Source organism: Myxine glutinosa, chromosome 7 (assembly GCF_964187855.1).
Source record: "Myxine glutinosa chromosome 7, kmMyxGlut1.1, whole genome shotgun sequence".
In the NCBI taxonomy this organism is placed as follows: Eukaryota; Metazoa; Chordata; class Myxini; order Myxiniformes; family Myxinidae; genus Myxine; species Myxine glutinosa.
The window spans coordinates 16,526,499-16,550,017 of NC_136267.1; the positions used below are offsets into that span (position 1 = coordinate 16,526,499).

Genomic DNA, 23,519 nt, shown 5'->3' on the forward strand with positions numbered 1-23,519 from the left:
AATTCCAACTTCTTTCCTGAAAGTCCTGGCAGTGTCCATATGTTTTATGCCTCTCCAACCCCCTCTTCCCATGCCTCCCCCCAAAGCCCTCTCCCTCCCACAGATCTCTCGATGTCTCCATGTCTCTTGGTCCCTGCTCCCAAATGTTGTGTTTGTGCCCTTCCCCCTCTCTCCCCATCTTGTCTACCGCTCCCGATGTTATATGTTCTATGTGTCGGTTTGTCTTTCTGTGTGATTAATGTTCGCTCTTTCACGAGCCTCGATCTTGTATACAAAAAAAAAAAAAATGACCAAGACCAAGATGAGATGACCAAGCCACGTCACTCGGCCTCGTGTCTCACATCCGGCCTCCCAGCCCCCGCGCTCCTTCGCATAGGCCACGCCCCCGCGCTCCTTCGCAAAGGCCACGCCCCCCGCTCACACATTCATGATTCATATGACAGGTACCGTCGGACAGTTTTGAGGCAGGAGTCGTAGAGTAGATAATGCATGGAAATGTCTCCTTAGCCGAAGAAAGGTACCGACAGTGGAGGAGGTGGATAAGTTTCAATGGGATTTAGATATAGTTGGATGCATTGGAGATAAGAGGGTTAATGGGGATATTGAAGTTTGTGCGCAGGTATGTGGCTTGTGTGTCATGTGTGTGGATGGGTGATGATAATATAAGGTTGGTGCAGCGTAGGCCGAATGCTCTCCTCATGCGCGAACGTTCTTGTGTGTAACCGATAGCAACAGCGGCCTCGCCACGCTCCCTGCAATGACGCAATCGGCAGGCACGTGACTTGTGTACGGTATAAACATTTGTTTTTCTCAGGAATAGTAAAGAATATTTGTTTGTTTATCCCCCGAATTACAGACAAACCTTAATTTCGACTTGGGAACGATAATCTGGAACCCGTTCAAAGGTCCTGCTCTATAAGCGGTGTATAGCCTTGCCTCCATTTTTGTTTTTAAATTGGTCTTCTTCCACACTTATTCGATCGTCGGTTGTCTCTCAAAGCAACGTTTTCATTTGTCGTTAGATCGGTTTCGAAGAGTGTTGTAAATCTCGAAAAACAAACAAACTCGAGTTCTTGCAAAACAACGAAGGAGGCCCTATCGTTGCTGGGCAACGGCGCCTGCATGTCGACTGCCAAAGGCCGCGATTTCAAGGTTTTAGTTATTTATTTATTATCTGTTTTTTGTCCAAGCGTTCGATTCGACACGCACTTTGTTGGAATTTTTGCTCTCCCGTTGGTTTTCTTTATATTCTTTCAGTTAGTCGATATTTTTTTCTTGTTTGGCCGTGTTTTGCTGTATTTTCATATATAAGTGGTAAGTGAGGGAGCATGCCGTTAACTATGGCCTTTTGATTGTTGTGCTTTTGTTAACTAGCCAAAGTTGTTGAGTAACCAGCATTTCGACGAAAGTGTCGAAGTGAGCGACTCTGAGGAGGTTTCCAGCGTGGAGAGCTGTCCGTCTCATACAGGTGAGCGTAAATCTGTGCTGCAGGTACCGATTGTGTATTGCGTCTCTGTCTGATGATGTCCATTGACGTATACAATACAGACTGCAGTTGTTATTGTAATCGTATCTCAAAATATATTATATACATTATATGTATATATGTTTTTTTAAATGCACATATATATATATATTTTTTAATGTATATATATACAACAACAACACAACAGGCATTTTAAGGCCATTTTCCCTGCTAGAGTGGGGGTTAGCCTTGCGGTCCCCATGACCATCTTCTCCATCTTGCCCTATTTTCTGCATCTCACCTTGTTAACCCCCTTGCCCGCATTTCTTCTTCCACCATCTTTAACCAAGTCTTTCTTGGTTTTCCCCATCCTTTACTTCCTTCTACATTCATTTCCATCACTCTTCTCAACCAGTCACTTTCATCCTTCCTCAACACATGACCAAACCATCTCAACCTGTTTCTCTTCACAGCATCCATCACAGGCTCTATTCCCATCATCTTTCGCAATTCATCATTTGTCTTCCTCTCTCTCAAGGATACTCCGCACATCCACCGAACCATTCGCATTTCCACCCTTTCCAGCCTTCGTTGCTGCTCTACGTTCATTACCCATGTCTCGCTCCCATAAATCATAACATTTCTCACACATGCAGCAAACACCTTTCCCTTCAGCTTCAACGACACTCCCCTCCTCATCAGCACGCCACTCGGTTCCCGAAACTTCTTCCATGCGCATCTCACTCCAGCAACCGTTGCCGAGTCTGATCCACCTTCTCCATTCAGCATGTCTCTGAGGTCGCAAAATGTTTTCACACCTTCCAGCTTCACGCCGTCTCCAAGATCCCACTCAACATTTCCTCCATCTGCAGCTCCCTCTGTGCACACCTTACATTTGAATGTAGCTGCCACACTGGTTAATGACCCTCTCAGACCACTACATTTTTGATGAACCCACTCAGCGCACATTGCACATTGAATGGAGTTCACTCCGACACCCTTCCTGCACACAGCACACGGCCACTTCCCAGTTCTTTCCACCTCACCACATGCTTTACCACTTGCCATCACCTTCGTCTTTCCGATATTCACCTTCAGACCTTTTGTCTCCATACATTCCTTCCACTTGTTCATCTTTTCCTTCAGTCCATCCATACTTTCCGCAATCAACACCAGATCATCTGCATACAACAACTCCCACGGTAAACCCTCCTTTACGTTCCGAGCCAGCACCTCCATCACAGCTACAAATAGTAGTGGACTGAGTACCGACCCCTGATGCGCTCCCACCTTCACCTCAAACTCACCACTGTTCCCGTCCTTCGTCCTTACAGCTGTGCGCGCTCTTTTGTACATTGCCATCACTACTCTGATCAACCATTCCTCCACTCCTAACTTCCTCAATGCCCATGTCAATACTTCGCGTGGAACCCTATCAAATGCTTTCTCCAGATCAACAAACCCAAGAAACAACTTCTTCCTCTTCTCCATGTACTTCTGCAACTGCCTCACAATAAAAACCGCATCTGTCATTCCTCTTCCTGGCATAAATCCAAACTGCATTTCGTCGATCTTCACTTTCTTCCTTATCCTCCTCGCCAACACCCTTTCCAATACCTTCATTCCATGCTCCAATAACTTTATCACTCCATTTACATCAAATACCATTTTTAATGTGTATATATATATATATATATATTGTTACAGATCGCGGTTAGATGTTGTAGACCGAGCGGTTGGTGACCGCGACCTAACAAACTTACCCGATTCCACCCGAACTTTGGCCGTATCGCTCCACAGCTGCTCAATGAGGGAAAAGACAAAAACGACCGAATGCAAAGAGGAAAAGGAATAAAACGAGAAGACGTACAGACGAGTAATGGGGTTTATTATTATTTACACACAAGCAAAAAGCAAGCAATCAAGTTTTATTTACAACACATAAGACGCAGGTGACACAGTGCAAATTTTAGCTTATCTACAGACTTAATTAACCCAGGACAGAACAAACAAAAGACACTGACTCACGCGGGGAATTGCAGGAATGGCAGGATGTGGATGGCTGGAGGGAGAGGGAGGTCCAAGGGGGTCCCGCAGCACAACCGGCGCGTTTAGCAGCCGCCGTTCAGGCCAGGCCCCACGCTGCTGTTTTGGCTGCTGTTTTGGCTGCTGTTTTCGTCGCGTGCTTTGCCAGGCCTTGTCCCACTCGTCTGGTCCAAACCCTCAACTCTTTCTTGTTTCTCTCACTCCTCACCACCGACTCCTCACCGCAACCAACTGACCACCGACTCCTTACCAACGCAACCACTGACCCTCCTCAGGCACTCAGACCAACTCAGACCAACTCCTTGTGACCAGCTCCAGGCCTTTCTGTCTTCTGCTCTCCTCTGTAAAAACGCATCTCTTTCTGGACACGCCCTGCCTTGGGTTATATAGGCCCCCGCCCCTCAACCTTTGCGAACCTCCCCGATCGCTCTTCCTCCGCCCTCTCTAGCCAAACCCCTGGCTCATGGTTGGTCGAGTGGGGCTGGCTCACTCCTCCCCTCTATGACGAGGTGGAGACACGCCTTTCTTCCCCAACCCTACCTCGTGGCCAATGGTGGTTGAAGAAAACCGCCCAAAATGTGGAAGGCAATTGGAAGGGAGGTTTTGGGAATGGGAATGGAAGTTTTGGGAGTGGGAATGAAGGGAATCTATCTCTTTCACTGGTGCAATGGAGTATTTCAATTAATGGAAGACACAGCCTTACACTAATACACATAATAAGGATATAACTGTCAAAAAAGATATATCGTGTCCTGCATGTATGTTTTATGGACTAACTACGGGAACGCCCTTTGACCTTTATACAACCACAAACGGAGGGAGGAGGGGTGATATTTTACAACAACCTTTTACAACAACATTTTACCACAACAATAAAAAAAAAAACATTCTCATATCCACAACACTGCACCCTCCTCCCCTTAGGCACGTCCCGGGCCTATTACTTTTACCTTAGTGTGGCACGTAGGTGTAGTTCCCTCTACTTTTAACCTGACCCTGAGTGCGACAGTTTTAAAACATAAATAAATGTGTCCCGCTGCTCCATTGCACCCTGCCTAACAGACTTACGCCCACAGTTAACCGAATTGCGGAATGGTCTTCAAACTATACACTGACGGTGGGAAGCATTATTTACAATGACGCTATTTTTATTTACAAAACTAACCCAGGACCTGTGATTGTTCTTTCTGGGGGGGAGACAGTCTGCTCTGCATCGACGCACCATGAACGCACCCAAAAACGCACCAATACACACCCAAGCACCAATCGGTGCAGTCACCATTGTTCATCAATAAAATAAAGCCAACAAACCCAGATCCTGCAGGTGTCTCTTGCTCTTCGGCTCCCTCTGCTGGTTATTATTATTTGGTCTTCCAGATGTTGTCATTCTTTTGCTTTGCTTACTGGCGGCCTATTTTCAATAAAGTGTGCCCAATGTGTCCTTTTTATTTGCTTTTATTTATGGCCCACAGGGCCGACTACGTGTGGTTCACCTGTGAGGCATCGGTGCCCTGTGGCCAAGGTCCGCCAGCAAGATTTCGGGCCCTCATGGCCGGTTCCAGCAGAGGGGCCATGCCCCAACCCATGGGGTCCATAAGTGGTGCTCGGCCACAGACATGTGGTCCATAATGTGGTGCATCGATGCAGACAGCTGGTTCTGGGAATTTCCGGCGCACAATGGCCGACCCACGCACGCTCCCCTCGGCGCCCAACGGCGCACAGGTCATGTGGGAGACAAAAGGGGAAAGACAATTGAGCGAGGGGTAAGGTCACAAGGGTACACATCAATAAGGCAATGCAAGGCGAAATGCGTACGGAGGGCGAAGTGAGAAAGCTCGTCCCTACCGTACGTCACCCCCCTGTCACCTACCCTACCCTTGCCCTGACCCCATATGTACAAAAATCTACACATTTACAAATTCGTCACTACTGTCACGTCTTCCCCATATTTCCCCTATACCAAATTCGTCTCCACAATCCCTCTACTTCAAAATTTGCCATCACCAATTCATCATCAATCCTCATAAGGAGGGAGAGATGGAACATCAAAGCACAATGTCACACCCACGTCATGATGCGTCTCACCATCCAAACATTTGCACAGTAAAAAATAATTAAACATGGCATGGTGCGGAGTACCTGTCACCTCAGGTGAGTGGATGCAGATGGTGCGAGGAGACTTCGTCCTAACTACTTTCTAAATGACATTAACACACTTTACACTACCCGGGGTCTCTCCCTGCCAATCCATTGGCCAACTTACACTATGGGTTCTAAAAAACCAATTCCCATTGACCAAACTGTGGTGCTTCTCAATTTGGGGTCTCACTCCCCCGATTCATCTCCCGGTGCTCTAGCACAATTTCTGGGCTGCGACGTGTACCTCTCCCAGCAGGTCTACCCACCTGCACACCTCCACCACTGTAGTTGCCACCCGAGCTTACCTAGCTCCTCACCCTAACCTAACTAACTGGGGACAGCCCCTCTCCTGGCTCTGTCACCCCATGGTGCCCTCTGGCACTGGGCTACCCGGGTCCGTCCTCCGGATCCTCGGGCCCCATCCACAACAACTACTACCGGCTCCCAGAGCCCACCTGCGGCCTCACCTGGCCGACATCCTCACAGTGGTGGAGTGCCCAAACCAACTACACACACTAACAGGCTACACGCCCAGCCATTTCCACAACACTAATGCACCCATCCAAATACCATTCTGTCACCCGCACCACAGATGCCAATATCCAACCACAATTTACCTATACCCTCTACGTAACACTTACACTACCCGCCCCGGGTATCCGTGATGGGGGTCCACTCTTCCCCCATCCACACCTTCGCACCATCCACTCCACTCCACAATTTCCACCATACTCACTCCACGACCATCCATTCCAATACTCCATACCATTTATTCCATACACCTGTCTTTCATTCACCTGTCGTTGCACACCTGTGCAATCCTACCTGGTGCCACCTGCACCCTCCTCCTCTTCCTGGACCAGTTGGTCAACACAACACACATCACCATCACTCACTCATACACTGCTCCACACACCTGTTCAGTTGCACACCTGTGCAATCACACCTGTTCAATCACAAACACACGGCATCATCTCAGCTAACTACTCCCCTCTGAAACTTGCGCTTCCCAGTCGTCCCTTTAAACTATTGCGCTCCCACGTCATTATCATCCACACTAAACTACCTGCGTCCCCACTACAGGTATCAGTCTCTATCTAACCTTAACGTCACCTAATGTCATCTTCTAGGTCCCTACACACAATATAACCTAACCCACCCGGGCTAGTTTTCACTGCCATACACCCCATAAACTATAGCACATTTGCCCCACCCTGTGAGGGATGATGGATTTGCCATCCCACCACACCGGGGAGGTCCTACTATCAATTTCGCTCGTCCAAATCCAACAAATCAAAAATTTGTCATTTACTGCTAATTCTACCCATCATCTGCCAATCATTACTGCCAATCATCAAATTTCGCTTTTTTCTAATTTCGGGGCCAAAACACTATCCTCATCACCCGTCTACTTATTAGATCCTCTCGGTGCGCCAATTCACGTCTACAGCCCGGCTTCGTACAGCCGAGCAATGAACGCGGGTTCTTTGGTGCCGGCGGCTGGATACGTCCCGCATTCGTGGCAGGGACGGGGGCTTACCCGGGCCGAGATCCCACGCACCACCTCGGCGTGGAGCCATCCAATGTCCCGATCTCGACCTGCCGGCACGTCTCAATAGAAAGTGGTCGCCATGACGACCCTTCCTATCGGGCTGCCCGCTCCGCCTAGTGGAGCCCGGACGCGGCCGTTCCAAGCGAGGCACAGCGTGGATCGCGTACGACGGTTCTTTCGAAACCGCCATGGTTCGGATCCCCGCTGGTCCTCGCGGCACGCGAAGCTGCCCGACGCGCACCGAGGGCCCGATTCGGCTAAAAGTCGACCTAACCGCTGCTCCGTTTAACGTCGATGCTTCACCTGCATGCTTACACCCCGCAGCCAGTTCCTTGCTCACACATCCAGCCGTCTCCATGCTCCTCGTACCTTTCCTTACACACCTCGGTACACTCATTCCACTCCCAGCCTTGGTCACACACCTGACCACCGAACACTTTGGCACACATTCGTTGGTCGCACACCTCACCAACACACCTCTTCGCGCCCCCTCCTCGGTCACTTCCTCTGTGACAATCACAGGTGTGCTCTCATTCGCACACCCAACCACGTGCCTCACTACCAACTCAAATGTGCCTTCCCACACACGCTCTACCATTCCAGGTGTGCATCCTTCCATTCCAGGTGTACATCCTCGCTCACCTGTCATAACCAACTCACGCTCCGTTTCACTCTCACTACTCTCACCTCCACTCTCGGTCGCGCACTCACCCTTACTCTCGACAGCACACTCTTTCCTCATGCACCCGTCCGTTACACACCTTTCTCGCGCACACTCTTCCGCACATTGTCCCGTTACACCCTCTGTAACACTCACCACAGGCATGCATTCTCCCTTACTCTTGACAGCATGCGCTTTCCCCATGCACCCGTCCGTTACACACCTTTCTCGCGCATCCTCTCGCGCGCACTTTTTCGTTACTTTCTCCGTAACACTCACCACACCGCGCTTCCCTGTGCTCCCTTGCACACGCGCTACGACCGACTCACTCCTGACGGCACACTCACTCCTCGGCGTGCACTTTTTCCTCACACACCCCATGGTCGGACATTCTCGCACACCTCTTTTTTCGCACACCTGACCTGTCGCACACTTCACCAGCGGCCTCTCACGAACACCCGGATCCAAACCAATCCCCAAGCCGACTGAAGCTTTCCTCACATCATATACATTGCCACTCACCTCCGTACATCGTCTCCGCACCTCCTTTGCCACCTGCAAACTCTTTATTTGGTTAGTGAGCATCACATTATGAGTTGAGCACCGACCTTGCACATATTCCATCACCTCCTCCTGGATTTCCCTTTTAGTTTCTGTTCGTCCCTTCTTAATTTCACTCACCTCTTCTTCCACTTCCTCTAATTTTTGTTTAACCTCTTTTATTTCTCGGTGCGTCTCCTCAAGTTCGTCCTCTAAGGCTACCGTGACCGTCTCTATGTGCATCCTCACCTGCCGGTCCTTTGTCTCCATTATCTCTGTCACCTCGTCCACCCTCATTGTCAGTTCCTCACGTACCATCTGACATTGCCTCTGTGTCGCTATCAAGTCATTTTTAATTTCTTTTTGTGTCGCCTTTAACCCTCCGAGTACTGCAGTGTTCCTTTGAACCTGCTCCACTAACTTCGTTTGTCCCTCTGTCAGCTGTTCCACCTCCTCCGTCAGATCTTCTATTCCCCCTTGTAACTTTGCCGTATTATTTCTCACTTCTTTCTCAATACGCTTCTCACCTCGCTTTACCTCCTCGCGTAGCCCAGAGACCTCCTCACTTACACCTCGTCGTATCTCCTCCATCTGGTTCCCCATCTGTTCGATTTCCCGGGCGGATTGCTCCCCTATTTCCCGCAATTTGTCCTCCATCCTATTTTCTAACCCCATTAACCCATTTTTCACCCCCTCTAACTGATTCTCCTGGGCAGCCATTCTATTTTCCACCCCCGTTAACCCATTCTTTACCTCTTTTATCCCATTGTCTAACCCCTCAAATTTCTTGTCTAATCCCTCACCGGTACCCCTCGCTTCGTCCCTCATTACCCCCATTTGGCCCTCCAATCGCTCACCCTGAGCATCCATCCGGTTCCCCATTACCCCCATTTGGCCCCCTATCCTGTTTTCCATCCCTTTGAAATTATCGTCTGTTTTTACCATAAAGGCCATCATCTGTTTCATAAACAGGTTCCAATTCATTGGCATCTCGGGTTCGACTACCGCGACCATGGGCGCGGCTAAATTTGGTGCCGCAACAACCACGTGCGCGAGGACGCCATCTTGTGCGTCTGATACTCCCTCAACCTCATTGCCAATGTTCTCCTCCTCTCTTTCATCCACATACATTTCCCCTAGGTCCTGGGTCGATTCTACCCCGTCTATCTCTCCCACCGGCATCCCGTCGCCTTGACCAGCCATGGCGCGATTTCAAAATTCGGGTTTTATAAAACAAAACAAATTTCGGCCGCTCCAAATTTTGACCAAATTTTTTTTTTTTTTCCTCAATTCGTTTAAAAAAAAAAATTTGGTCGGGCCTCGAATCCCACTCCCAGACACCAATTGTTACAGATCGCGGTTAGATGTTGTAGACCGAGCGGTTGGTGACCGCGACCTAACAAACTTACCCGATTCCACCCGAACTTTGGCCGTATCGCTCCACAGCTGCTCAATGAGGGAAAAGACAAAAACGACCGAATGCAAAGAGGAAAAGGAATAAAACGAGAAGACGTACAGACGAGTAATGGGGTTTATTATTATTTACACACAAGCAAAAAGCAAGCAATCAAGTTTTATTTACAACACATAAGACGCAGGTGACACAGTGCAAATTTTAGCTTATCTACAGACTTAATTAACCCAGGACAGAACAAACAAAAGACACTGACTCACGCGGGGAATTGCAGCAATGGCAGGATGTGGATGGCTGGAGGGAGAGGGAGGTCCAAGGGGGTCCCGCAGCACAACCGGCGCGTTTAGCAGCCGCCGTTCAGGCCAGGCCCCACGCTGCTGTTTTGGCTGCTGTTTTGGCTGCTGTTTTCGTCGCGTGCTTTGCCAGGCCTTGTCCCACTCGTCTGGTCCAAACCCTCAACTCTTTCTTGTTTCTCTCACTCCTCACCACCGACTCCTCACCGCAACCAACTGACCACCGACTCCTTACCAACGCAACCACTGACCCTCCTCAGGCACTCAGACCAGCTCAGACCAACTCCTTGTGACCAGCTCCAGGCCTTTCTGTCTTCTGCTCTCCTCTGTAAAAACGCATCTCTTTCTGGACACGCCCTGCCTTGGGTTATATAGGCCCCCGCCCCTCAACCTTTGCGAACCTCCCCGATCGCTCTTCCTCCGCCCTCTCTAGCCAAACCCCTGGCTCATGGTTGGTCGAGTGGGGCTGGCTCACTCCTCCCCTCTATGACGAGGTGGAGACACGCCTTTCTTCCCCAACCCTACCTCGTGGCCAATGGTGGTTGAAGAAAACCGCCCAAAATGCGGAAGGCAATTGGAAGGGAGGTTTTGGGAATGGGAATGGAAGTTTTGGGAGTGGGAATGAAGGGAATCTATCTCTTTCACTGGTGCAATGGAGTATTTCAATTAATGGAAGACACAGCCTTACACTAATACACATAATAAGGATATAACTGTCAAAAAAGATATATCGTGTCCTGCATGTATGTTTTATGGACTAACTACGGGAACGCCCTTTGACCTTTATACAACCACAAACGGAGGGAGGAGGGGTGATATTTTACAACAACCTTTTACAACAACATTTTACCACAACAATAAAATAAAAAAACACTCATATCCACAACAATATATATATATATATATATATATATATATATATATACGGTATATATATATATATATATATATATATATATATATATATATATATATATATATATATATATATATATATATATATATACACAGTCACGTGAAAAAGTAAGTACACCCCATGTAAAGTTTTGACTTTTTCAACATATTTTAACACACAACAATTTGATCTTCATTTCAACAATATTGATAGAAAAAGGGGATATAATATAACAAATATCATGAAACATTTCCATTTTGTATTCCATTGTATCATTTAAATACTAATAAATGCAAATTTCGCATGTGGAAAAAGTAAGTACACCCTTGGCTCTAATAGGTGGTATTGCCCCCTTTGGCAGAAACAACCTCAAGTAGGCATTTCTTATAACTGTCTACCAGTCTCTGACATTGACTGGGAGAAATTTTTGCCCACTCCTCCATGCAGAATTCTTTCAGCTGTGCGATGTTTGAGGGGTTTCTTGCATGCACAGCACGTTTCAAATCCCCCCACAACATCTCGATGGGATTTAGATCCGGGCTTTGACTTGACCATTCCAGAACCCTCCATTTCTTTCTTTTCAGCCATTCCTTGGTGGATTTACTGGTATGTTTAGGGTCATTATCATGTTGCAAGGTCCACCTTCGGTTGAGCTTCAACTTTTCGACAGATGGCCTCACATTATCCTCAAGCACCCTCTGGTACAATGAAGAATTCATAGTGGATTCTATGATGGTGAGCTGCCCAGGCCTTGATGCAGCAAAGCTGCCCCAAACCATAATATTTCCACCACCATGCTTTGCAGTTGGTATCAGGTTCTTGTGGTCAAATGCTGTCTTTGGTTTTCGCCAAACAAGTCTTCTGGTACTGTGGCCAAATAGCTCTACCTTTGACGTATCTGTCCAGAGCACATTGTTCCAGAAGTGCTGGTCTTTGCCTAGGTGTTCATTGGCAAACTTTAGTCTTGCCCTGATGTTCTTTCTGGACAGCAAAGCTTTCCTCCTGGCACACCTCCCATGTCGATCAAATTTGTGCAGCCTCTTTCTTATGGTAGACTCGTGCACTTTGACATCAACAGTGGCAAGAGCTATCTGTAGGTCCCGTGATGACATTCTGGGGTGCTTAGAGACTTCTTTCAGCATCTTGCGGTCTGCTCTCGGGCTGAACTTGCTGGGGCGGCCTGGCCTGAACTAGTTGGCAGTTGTTTGGAATCTTCTCCACTTGTAGATGATCTTCCGGACAGTCGAATGATTGATTTCAAATTGTTTGGAGATCTTTTTAAATCCCTTCCCAGACTCGTAGGCATCTATAACCTTCTTTCAGAAGGCCTCAGAGAGCTCTTTTGATCTAGGCATGGTGACGCCGCACACTTCAACAACAAAGAGCAAACCAAACTAAATGTCTGAGGTTTAAATAAGACGGGTTCCTCCAAGATCCTCTCTAACGATGTTCTAATCATTTGCACCTGAGCTGGTGCACCTGATTCTAATTTTAGGTATTTGAAGTAGTGATAAATGTAAGGGTGTACTTACTTTTTCCACATGCGAAATTTGCATTTATGTTTATTTAAATTGTACAATGGACTACAAAATGTAAATGTTTCATGATATTTGTTATGTTATATCACCTTTATCTATCAATATTGTTGAAATGAAGATCAAATAGCTGTATGTTGAAATATGTTGAAAATGTCAAAACTTTACATGGGGTGTACTTACTTTTTCACGTGGCTGTACATATATATATATATATATATATTCAAATATAACTTCAGTTCTCCAGCCTTATGAGCACAAGCTGTGATGTCACTGTCACGTACGTATGTGCACTTTGCCAGTCACACTCCGGAAGAGCAGGCGGTGCTTATCGCTCCCATTAAGGTACAGCGATAGCTGGATGGGATACCCTAATGGCGGTTCACCAATGATGGTATGAAATTGCATAATGACTATATATGTATACATATATATTTTATGTATCTATATATAAATATATATTGAACCCCCTAACTTGACGAGGAAGCAAGGCACAGAACGAGTCTCACCCCAGCAATTACTGCACAATCTGTGTATATATATATATGTGTATATTTATTGCGAACACACTGGCTGATTCATTCGCAAAGCTCAAAATCTCTATTAGAAAAGGATTTTAAATGTACCACAATATTACAAACGGTTTGGTTGAAGATATACAAACCAATGCAGTCTGGACTTTTCAGCTCATTTAAATGCAAACTCCTTTGTACAATCGTCATTGTTAATTCGATCTCATTGTTTGTAGAACTAGGGCATGCCCGTACTATATATATATCTAAAATTATATCCCCCCCCCTCTATTTACATGAAATGCTTTGGTCCATTCGCAAAGCCAAAGCGAACGGCTTGCGAGTACGGTGACAATCCCCCCCCTCTATTTACATGAAATGGTTTGGTCCAAAGCGAACGGCTTGCGAGTACGGTGACAATCCCCCCCCCCCCCCCTCTATTTACATGAAATGGTTTGGTCCAAAGCGAACGGCTTGCGGAGTTTGGTAAAGAAATCGCCATAGCTCGGTAACTACTTGTCCGATTAATATGAAACCTTGAAAAGGCACATCCTCGGGTCCCCAGCAATATACCTGGCAAGTTTAAAGTATATCGGACCCGTGGTTGTCGAGAAACAGCGGTCACAGACAAACATACAGACATACATACACACAGAGATTACTGGAATTATAGATAGATATTAGTTTTTTATTTTTGATCTCAATTGGTTTTATTTTTTGACTATTGCTGTGCTTGATTTTTTTTCTTCTTTTAATCAACATTGACTCTCATTTTCTGCAACTCGCCTTCCCCGTCTTTGACACCCCCAATCTCTTCCCAAAGTGCTCCGGGAGGCAGACATGACGGCAAGCAAAATGGATGGAAATCTGGTCAGAAAAGTCTGAACAGTGTGCCCTTTGTGTTTGGTATTGTGTGTACAAATTGGCAACTGGAACCTCTATTCAACTACGTAGCTCATCTACTTTGTTATAATCATTACATTCACATATATGCACACGCACGCATGCGCGCACTCACAGACACACACACACACACACACACACACACACACACACAGACACGGACCCAGACACACACATACACACACGTCAGAATAAACATTTCAGGGTGGAATCCCAACCCCCAAAAACAAACAAGATCGGTCGGAATGACACCATATTCCTTTTCCGTGTTGACATCAGGACATCTTTTGACATTTTGTCACAGGTAGCTGGGTGGCAATAATAACAATTGTATGAAGATGTCTATGTGTGAGGTAGTTGTACATTTGTAGTGTGTGTTTGTGCAATGGTGTATTATGTTATTTCAAGGAAATAGACTCAGAGTGGGTGCCGATGTCTGGCCGTCTGTCTGTCCTTACGTACGTTAACATTTGACTGAAACATTAACATCTTCTCCTCACAAACTACCCGACCGATTATGGACCAAATTTGGTACGATGCATCATGACAGCAATGTCTCGTGGAGTTGTGCTCCCCATCTGGATACGCCCCCTATAAAGGGAATAAAGGAGGGGGTTTGCCCCAAATATTCGTATTTCATTCAAAAACCTCAAAACTCGCTACGAGGGATCAGGACCATGCCCTAATCTTACGTTGTGCTCCTCATGCTCGTATCTCCCTCAGAAAGGGGACCACGGGCCCCCTCCTCGAATCCCTCATTTTCACAACTACCTGAGCGATACTGACCAAATTTGGTACAATGCTTCAGGACACTAAGGTCTCGTGGGGTTATGCTCTTCATCCAGATCCGCTCATTTCAGGGGGTTTTGCCCCAAATATTGGTATTTCATTCAAAAATCTTCTTGTCAGAAACCTACACCCAGATACAGACCAAATTGGCCATGTGACATTGTGACATTGTGACCATGCCGTAACCTTAATTTGTGCTCCCCATGGCCCTATCTCCCCTGGAAAGGGTGCTCGGGGCTCTCCTTATCCCTCATATTCACTAAAACATATTTTCCTCACAAACTACATGACCGATATGGATCAACAGTAAGGTTTCCATTGGGTTTGTGCTCCCCAGCCGGATCCGCCCCTTGAAATAAGAGGCTGAAAAGGAGGGGGTTCCCCTCGAATTCAGGCAATTTATTTTTATATCTTCTCAGAAACCGTGGGAAATAGCTGTCAGTCCCCACAGGGTTTTTTTCATTTGTTGTGGGATTGAGACAGAAATATGTCGGAAATGTCAAAGGATGTCGTGTTGGCGATCCGTAAACTGGTTGTGCTATTGCACTTTGATGTTCTTCCTACCTTGTTTGGTTGGTTGTTTATGGATATTCCATCCCGACTTGTTTTATCATTAAAAAAACAACTCTGTTCGAACGCCGGCCGAGTCTTACGAAAGACTTTAAGAATTGTACGTGCTGCTTCCTTGCTTAAAGCTCAGCATTTAAAACTACAGAGCACAAATACACAAACATAGGGGCAATACCCCTGGCACTCACCTGGTAGAATAAACTGTATACTGCACTGACTAAAGGTATTTTAAACCAATTTTAATGATTGCTAGAAGACATGGCAGCATGTGGAATCATACTAACATAATCATGAGACTTTAAACAAACAAACCAAAAAAATACCTACTTTGAGGGGCAACCACCCCTCCGCCAACGAAGGGGAAACATTTTTCTAATGCTTTGAACAAACATTGGTACATCATGGGTCATGAAGGTTGTGGTGAAATTTCATCGAAATTGCATGTGTAGGTTCTGAGAGGTAAAGCAAAAATCTAATTTTGGGGGGCAACCCCCACCCTCCCCCCCCCCCCCCCCCGTAGACCACCAAAGGGGCAGATTTTTTTTAATGCCGTGAACAAGCTTTGGTACATAACGGGTGATGAAGGTTGTGGTGAAATTTCATCGAAATTGCATGTGTAGTTTCTGAGAAGAAAGCAAATACCTATTTTTGGGGGCAATCCCCCCGTAAACCACCAAAGGGGCAGATTTTTTTAATGCCGTGAACAAACTTTGGTACATAACGGGTGATGAAGGTTGTGGTAAAGTTTCATCGAAATAGTGTGTGTAGTTTTAGAGGAAAAAGCATATTCCTATTTTGGGGGGGTCAAACCTGAATCCACTTTGACCCCCTGGTAGACCACGATTTTTTTTAATGCCGTGAACATGCTTTAGTCACAACACAACAAATATAATTTGTGCCAAATTTGGTCGCAATCCCATGAGCGGTTTCGGAGGAGAGGTTTCAAGTATTTACGGACGGACTGACGGACGGATGGCGCGCCATCGCATAAGCTCCCCTGAACTTCGTTCCAGGTGAGCTAATAATAGTGCAGGCTTTAATGGGTCAAATGGCCTCCTCCTTTTTTTCTTTTTTTTGTATACATAGTCATGGATCCTGGAAAAGCTAGAACACATGACAGATCAGGACGTAACATAACAAAAGGAACAGCTGGAGAAGGGGAAATGCCAACAGCAGGGCTGAGGGAGAAAGGAGACGGAGACAGACAAACAAGGGCTGCTGGTAACCATGAGGGGTACAGGGGAATGCAAGTGGTGAACGAGATTGATACATAAGCAAAATTTTGGGAGGGGCGGGGGTTGTTTAAATGGGCTAGAAAAGATCATGTTTTTGGATAGGGTATGATTTGAGATGGTGTTGAACAGCTGTCTTGAAGACCTCGAGAGAAGAATGAGGTTGAAGAGAGTACGGAACTTTGGTGCACAGGCGAGAAGAGAAAAAAAAGGAATAAATGAGCAGTGGTTCTGTATTTTGGCAGTTTTCACTAGAAGGGGGTTGCTCGTGAACTCGTATTATAATTGCCATGTGCCCCGCAGTCTCGGCAGATATCTCTCGTTCTGTAAAGTTGTTGTCTGTTCAGCCTCATGGAGGAGGCTTAAGTAACATAGCTCAATAGCGACATGCATTGGCTTTGCAGTTCTGTTTATTCCGGGGCATTTTCCTTCTTAAATGACGCATATCACAGTTACCTTGCAATCCACGGCAGACTTCATTAGGGCAGAGTTTCCTAGTCTGCGCATGCGTAAATGTTATGAAACGGCTTGTGTTGTTTTATTACCTTCGCAAAAGCGGAAGGTTATGTTTTGATCGCTGTGTATTTATTTGTATGTCTGTGTGTGTGTGTGTATGTTATTCGCATAACTCAAAAAGTATTCAACCGAATTGCATGAAATTTGGTGGGATGATTGGTTATTATACGGGACACATTTGATTAGATTTTGGGAGCAATCGGGTCAAAGGTCAAGGTCAAGGTCACGAAAAGGTCAAAATCGTATTTTTGTTGTTCTGTTCCCTACACTCCCATGCCAAGTACAGAACAGTAGCTGCGGCGAAGGTATGCGCTCTACCGAGTGCCCGTTCTAGTTGTGCTTGTTTTTTTTTGTTTTTTTTTTGTCAATAATGCTTATAGTTGTTTTGTGATGGTGCAGGTGCAATACCTCCGACACAATAACATATCCTCACGTTGGAATCATTATAATCGCTTCAGCCATTATTGAGCTAGCCTGGCTGAAGAAAGAAGGAGAGAAAGAAGAAGTACAGTTTGGCGGTTTAGCGATCTCCCAATTTATTACTTTAGCGATGTATTCTGGCATCTTTATCAGTCTTGGTATTGTTGCAAATGCTCGAGAATAAAAGATATGGCTTTTAAAAGCTTATGACTTCACTGTATAGCAGCTTTTCAGTGTATATATAAAACTAGAACGGGCACTCGGTAGAGCGCATACCTTCGCCGCAGCTACTGTTCTGTACTTGGTAAAAATACGATTTTGACCTTTTCGTGACCTTGACCTTGACCTTTGACCCGATTGCTCCCAAAATCTAATCAAATGTGTCCCGTATAATAACCAATCATCCCACCAAATTTCATGCAATTCGGTTGAATACTTTTTGAGTTATGCGAATAACATACACACACACACACAGACATACAAATAAATACACAGCGATCAAAACATAACCTTCCGCTTTTGCGAAGGTAATGAGGAATATTGAACACTAGCAGAAGTACCCGGCATTGCCGGGCGGGGGAGGGGAGGGGAAGGGGAAAGGGGAGGGGAGGGGAACGGGGGGAGAGTGAGCCCCTTGATAAAGCGAGCGATTTTTTTTGTCATAGCGTCATAGCGATTTTTTTTGTCATAGCGTCATAGCGTCATATCGTTCATAACGTTATAGCGATTGTTTTTTTCATAGCGTCATAGCGTTATAGCGATTGTTTTTTTCATAGCGTCATAGCGTTTCATAGCATCATAGCGATTATTTTTTTCATAGCGTCATATCGTTCATAGCGTTTCATAGCATCATAGCGATTATTTTTTTCATAGCGTCATATCGTTCATAGCGTTTCATAGCATCATAGCGATTTTTTTTTTCATAGCGTCATCACGTGATCGCTCTGAGCGAATCAGCGCCCACCTGCTTTGATTCCGTGCGCTGAAATGCGCTGAGGTAAATATGAATAAAAAATATGGATCGTCAAATATTTTGAGTTCGGCCATGTTCGTCCCAGGCTCAATGGCAATGTCTATGCCAAATATCAAGCACGTAAGCCTCTCCGTTTAGGAGTCTATCGGTAACACTAACATTACACACACACACACACACACACACACACACACACACACACACACACACACACACACACACACACACAAACTGTGTTTTATATATATAGATTACCTTGTTCATTATTCTTGAGGTCATTCCAGAAACGTATATTCACTCGGAGTTTTTGGTATGCTTGTATTTTCAGACAAAGTGGTTGGACAAAAAGGATGGTTCAACGACTGGAGGTGATGAAGATGAGGAAAAGGAGGAGGATGAAGAAGAGGATAGTGAAGAAGAAGATGATGATGATGATGACGATGACGACGATTCGAGAGAGACGGATTCAGATGACGATGAGTCCATCTTGGGCCCTGAAGGGTAGGCAGTGACTGGTGAAGATGCTGTTTCTGTCAACTTAACAATATTGGCTCCTTTTCTTTTCCCAGATAGTTTCCTGTTCACGTGCGGCATTCCAGTGGTTTTTTGACTGGTGTTTCGGCTCTACCTAAATATGGATAATGTGCATGTACAATGTACATCTCATTTCTCCGCAACACTTTCTTGTGGTAATACAGTATATTTCCATCAGGCGGGGGCTTACCGTACACCTTTGCAGCACCTGTTTCTTCATTCATTTGAATCATGTTAATGACTTTAACGATGCCAGAATAACACCTGCAAATAGAAAGCCCTAAATAATACAGCAGTTTTGGGAATGTTTCAAAGGTAGTTTGAATTGCAAACTTTAAAATCATAGTTATCAAAACACATTAAAAAGCAGCAACCTCCAAATATAAATGTTTTTTCATGTAATTATTGAATTACGTTTATGCCAGTTGTCCCCATGTGCTCGATTCTGGGGGGACCTGTTACCTCCGCCACCGAAGGTGGATGGGGGTTACGTTTTCACCTCTGTCTGTCTGTTTGTCTGTTTGTGAACAAGATATCTCAAAAAGTTGTGGACGGATTTGGACGAAATTTGGCAGGGAGGTAGTGTATGTGACAAGGATGAAATGATTCGATTTTGGTGAACATCCGCATTCGGATCTGGACAGTAGAATTTTATAAGTGATTCTTCACCATTGGGGGATGGGCCAAAAACGACATATAGCAGGATATCTCAAAAAGTTATGGACGGATTTGGACGAAACCTGGTGGGGAGGTTGGGTGTCTGACAAGACCGAATTGATTCGATTTTGGTGAAGATCTGAATATGGATTCGGATACGAGAATTATTTAATTTTCAAGTGATTCTTCACCATTGAGAGATTGGGCGAAAAACGATATATAACATGATATTTTAAAAAGTTGTGGACGAGTTATGACTAAACTTGTTGGATGAGTTTTGTTAGGTGGCAAGAACAAGCCGATTAGATTTTGGTTCAGGTCCGAATCCAGATCCGGCCTCTCAGTGGGATACAAAACATAAACTGTTCAACCTGGCGGAGGTATGCGCTCTACCAAGTGCCGTTCTAGTTGAGTAATTTCTTGTCGTTCGTGCCATATCCCGGCTAAGTATCAGACCATGCCATGGACCATTGGTCAATAGTGGGAAGAGAATGCCAGCGGCCTGACTTGCGATTGGACCTCGCAGAGTCCCCACAGCTGGTTATAGCAGGATTTTGGAAGTTGTTCAGAGTGACGTGACAATCGCCTACTCTATGCAAAGGACACCTTGGGATCTTTAACGTCCTACGGCGGCAACCGATGCCGGCAGACGGCACACCAGCTTAATGTACCATCTGATGGATGTGCACTCATTGATGTAGCACTCTGCCTTGGAAGCACCAGGGTGACGGTTATTATCAGATCAGGAATCCAGATTAGACAGCTAAAAGTCGAGCATGCAATCCCTGAACTATCCTGTCAGCCCCGATGAATGAGTGAATTGATTAATTAATTAACTAATGTGTTGTTTTTGCTGGACCAGGTCATACAATCCATCCGACTATGCACACCTTGCAGTCACTCCTGACCTCAAGGAAATCTTCCAACACATCACCAGGTGTGTTAGATAGTCACAAACACTCGAGGTCTTGACATTACCCAATGGGTGAAGGTGGTTTTGATGAGGTGTTGTGATGGAATGAAATATGCAGTTCAGCTGAACCTGGAACATAGGAGTTTGTATGGAATTCCAAGCCCCTTTGACTTTGTTAAATACCATACAACTTTGCTCCGCAGTATTTTGTGATTGTTTTGTTCGGTTTACTAAAGCCCCATGTTCTCCTTGGCAGGTATACACCACATAATATACCACTGAAGTTCAAGCTCAAACCATTTATTCCAAATTTCACACCTTCCATTGGAGACATTGACCCATTTATCAAGGTATGATGTGCTTTGTTCTTTTCAAATCTGCAGGGCGTAATGACTTCTTTGCTCTTATATTTACCTCCGCCACCAAAGCTGAACGGAGGTTATGTTTTCACTCCTGTTTGTCTGTCTGTTTGTCTGTGAACAGGATATCTCAAAAAGTTGTGGACGGATTTGGACGAAATTTGGTGGACAGGTTGAGTGTGTGACAAGGACGAATCGATTTGATTTTGGTGAAGATCCGAATCTGGATCCGGATACGAGAATTTTTTAAATTTTATAAAGTGATTCTTCACTATTGAGAGATTGGGGCAAAGAACGATATATACCATGATATCTCAAAAAGTTGTGGACGAATTAAAACATAACTACGTGGATGAGTTGGGTACGTGACAAGAGCAAGCCAATTCGATTTGGGTTTGATCGAAATCCAGCCCATCAATGGGATACAAAACATAAACTGTTCAGCCGGGCGGAGGTGTGCGCTCTACCGAGTGCCATTCTAGTTCACTGTTTAATTCAAATAGGGTGAATAATCATTAAGTTATTAAAAGTAATGAAAGTAAAAAAAATTAAAACAATTAAATTAAATTAAATTAAAACATAATTAATAATAATAATTAAAAATAATAATAATAATAATTTAAACAAAATTGTGTTCGTTTAACCACAAGTTTGCCTGTTTTAAAAGCCCCTCTTTCCGGGATTGAGGAAGAAGACACAGAAATGGGATTCCAATGGTGACATTTATTATTCGACGACAGCAGGACATGGGATGCGCACACAAGCAACCACAACCACGACAACAACCATTACGTGTTGTAAAATATCATATCTTCACCGACACTCACATATAGACATGCCATATGTTTGTGAAGTACAACATGCTTTCTTTTGACTGCACATGTCGGCAAAACAATGACTAGGCATGGCTCATACATGTAAAATGTGCAGGGCAAGGACACTTGGAGACGTCTGCGTACTTTTATGCAAATTAACAACACAGTCGATGGCAGAAAAAAATCAGCACAACACGGACATTCAAACCTGATAGGTTGATGAAAATTTCTGCTTTTCCTTTAAGATGCTGTTTTTAAGATTGTCAAGAGATAACCTGAGTGACTCGAACAACCACACACATTGCAGGTTAAATCTGCTCCACGAAAAGCAGCTCTAAATCTTGGGATGATTGTTGTTTCATTGCAGTTTCAAGCCAGTCTTCACTGTCCATCGACGGTTACCTCTTGGATTGTCTTGTTATCCTCACGCTTTTTGAAAAAAACAGGGGGATATTGTAATCGGCTTTGTCCGTCCGTCTTGTCGGTCCGTCCGGCTATCTCCTCCTAAACGATTGTAAATAAATTCACCAAACTTTAGTCTGGGATCCGAGACCTCAAAATTTGATTTTGAAGTGACACCCCTGCTATAAAATGTTTGACCCCTAGATCATGTCTGTGGGGGTGTTAGCCACCAGAAAAGTGACTTTAGCAAGGTAGTTTGGATTGCGCGAATTCTGTAGGGACATTTTTTAACTTGGGGCGTCAACTGTAAAAAAGCAAGAAATTTAGGGCTAGGGGAAATTCAATTGACCATATATCCCATAATACAGGGGTGAGTGCAACAAATTACCACTCATTCTTTTTGTTATAAAGTTGGCTTTTATATGAAACATGATTCAACGTGATTGGACCATCCATGAGGTCAGCAGAGGTCAAAAGGTCACGGAAAGTGGGTTAAGCTAAAAGTTTAGCTCCTTTAGTAAATAAAATCACATTTTTCCTACTTCAAGCTCAATATAGCCAAACTTTTACACCCAAAATATGTTGTTTGTACCCCTCTGATGTTTTTGGGAAATAAATGCCCCGACTGAACTTAACTTACTGGCATGTATGTCACTTTAGATTTGCATAACTTTTAAAAAATCACCAAAATCGGGCATTCACACTATCTATTTGCACGGTACTCTTCAACATGTTTTAAAACGACAAGTCATACCACATACCGTCTGGAAAAGTGTCATTACCTCTATTTACTCATCATCATCACCGTCATCAGTCAGAAGCCGTCCACATTTTTCTCTGTCGCCATTGCAGGCACATGCAATGATGCATGGTACTCCAGCTTTCGCACAAGGGCAATTCCTCAGGCAGTTCGGTTTCTTCTTACATTTGCAGTACTTCAACTTCGCAGCAGAAGGCTTTGATGGCTTGCTCTTCATGACAGGAATTAACCTGTCACCATCCACACTCCTGCCATACTCTTCAGGTGGAAGAAGCACTGGATTGCTGAGTGAAGCATGCTTGTATAAGCTGATCTGACAAAGGCTCCTGAGAACGTGGAAGTGAAAAGCATCTTCTGTTGGAGGAAGGGAGCGCAGATCTAGTTTGCTAGATGCAAACAAGTGGGCGCGGAGCTTATCCAGGGATGAATACCCTGGCTTGCCGTAGAGATCACAAAAGAAGCTTCGTGCTTCAGTTATCACCTGATCATGTGCAGAAGGTCCGGATTCATGTCGGATGAAATTGGACAACGCTGGCTGTTTGTCAACATGCTGGAGTGCGACTTTCACTGCTCTCTTCTTACCCCGTTTGAAAGGATAGCTCACCGAATCACAACCTGACAGAA

At 45.1% G+C, this 23,519-nt stretch overlaps 1 protein-coding gene across 1 annotated transcript in view; it reads left to right on the plus strand.

Annotated features, from left to right (window-relative positions):
• The first annotated feature begins 471 nt into the window (after positions 1–471).
• Positions 472–23,519, plus strand: part of IFT46 (intraflagellar transport 46) — a 69,936-nt gene continuing 46,888 nt past the window's right edge. Inside the window, exons 1-7 of the mRNA XM_068121861.2 lie at positions 472–517; positions 1,023–1,152; positions 1,375–1,468; positions 13,876–13,922; positions 18,784–18,956; positions 20,509–20,583; positions 20,816–20,909. Coding sequence (XP_067977962.2) covers positions 486–517; positions 1,023–1,152; positions 1,375–1,468; positions 13,876–13,922; positions 18,784–18,956; positions 20,509–20,583; positions 20,816–20,909 — 645 coding nt within the window. The 5' untranslated portion in view covers positions 472–485. The remainder of the gene's footprint in view (positions 518–1,022; positions 1,153–1,374; positions 1,469–13,875; positions 13,923–18,783; positions 18,957–20,508; positions 20,584–20,815; positions 20,910–23,519) is intronic.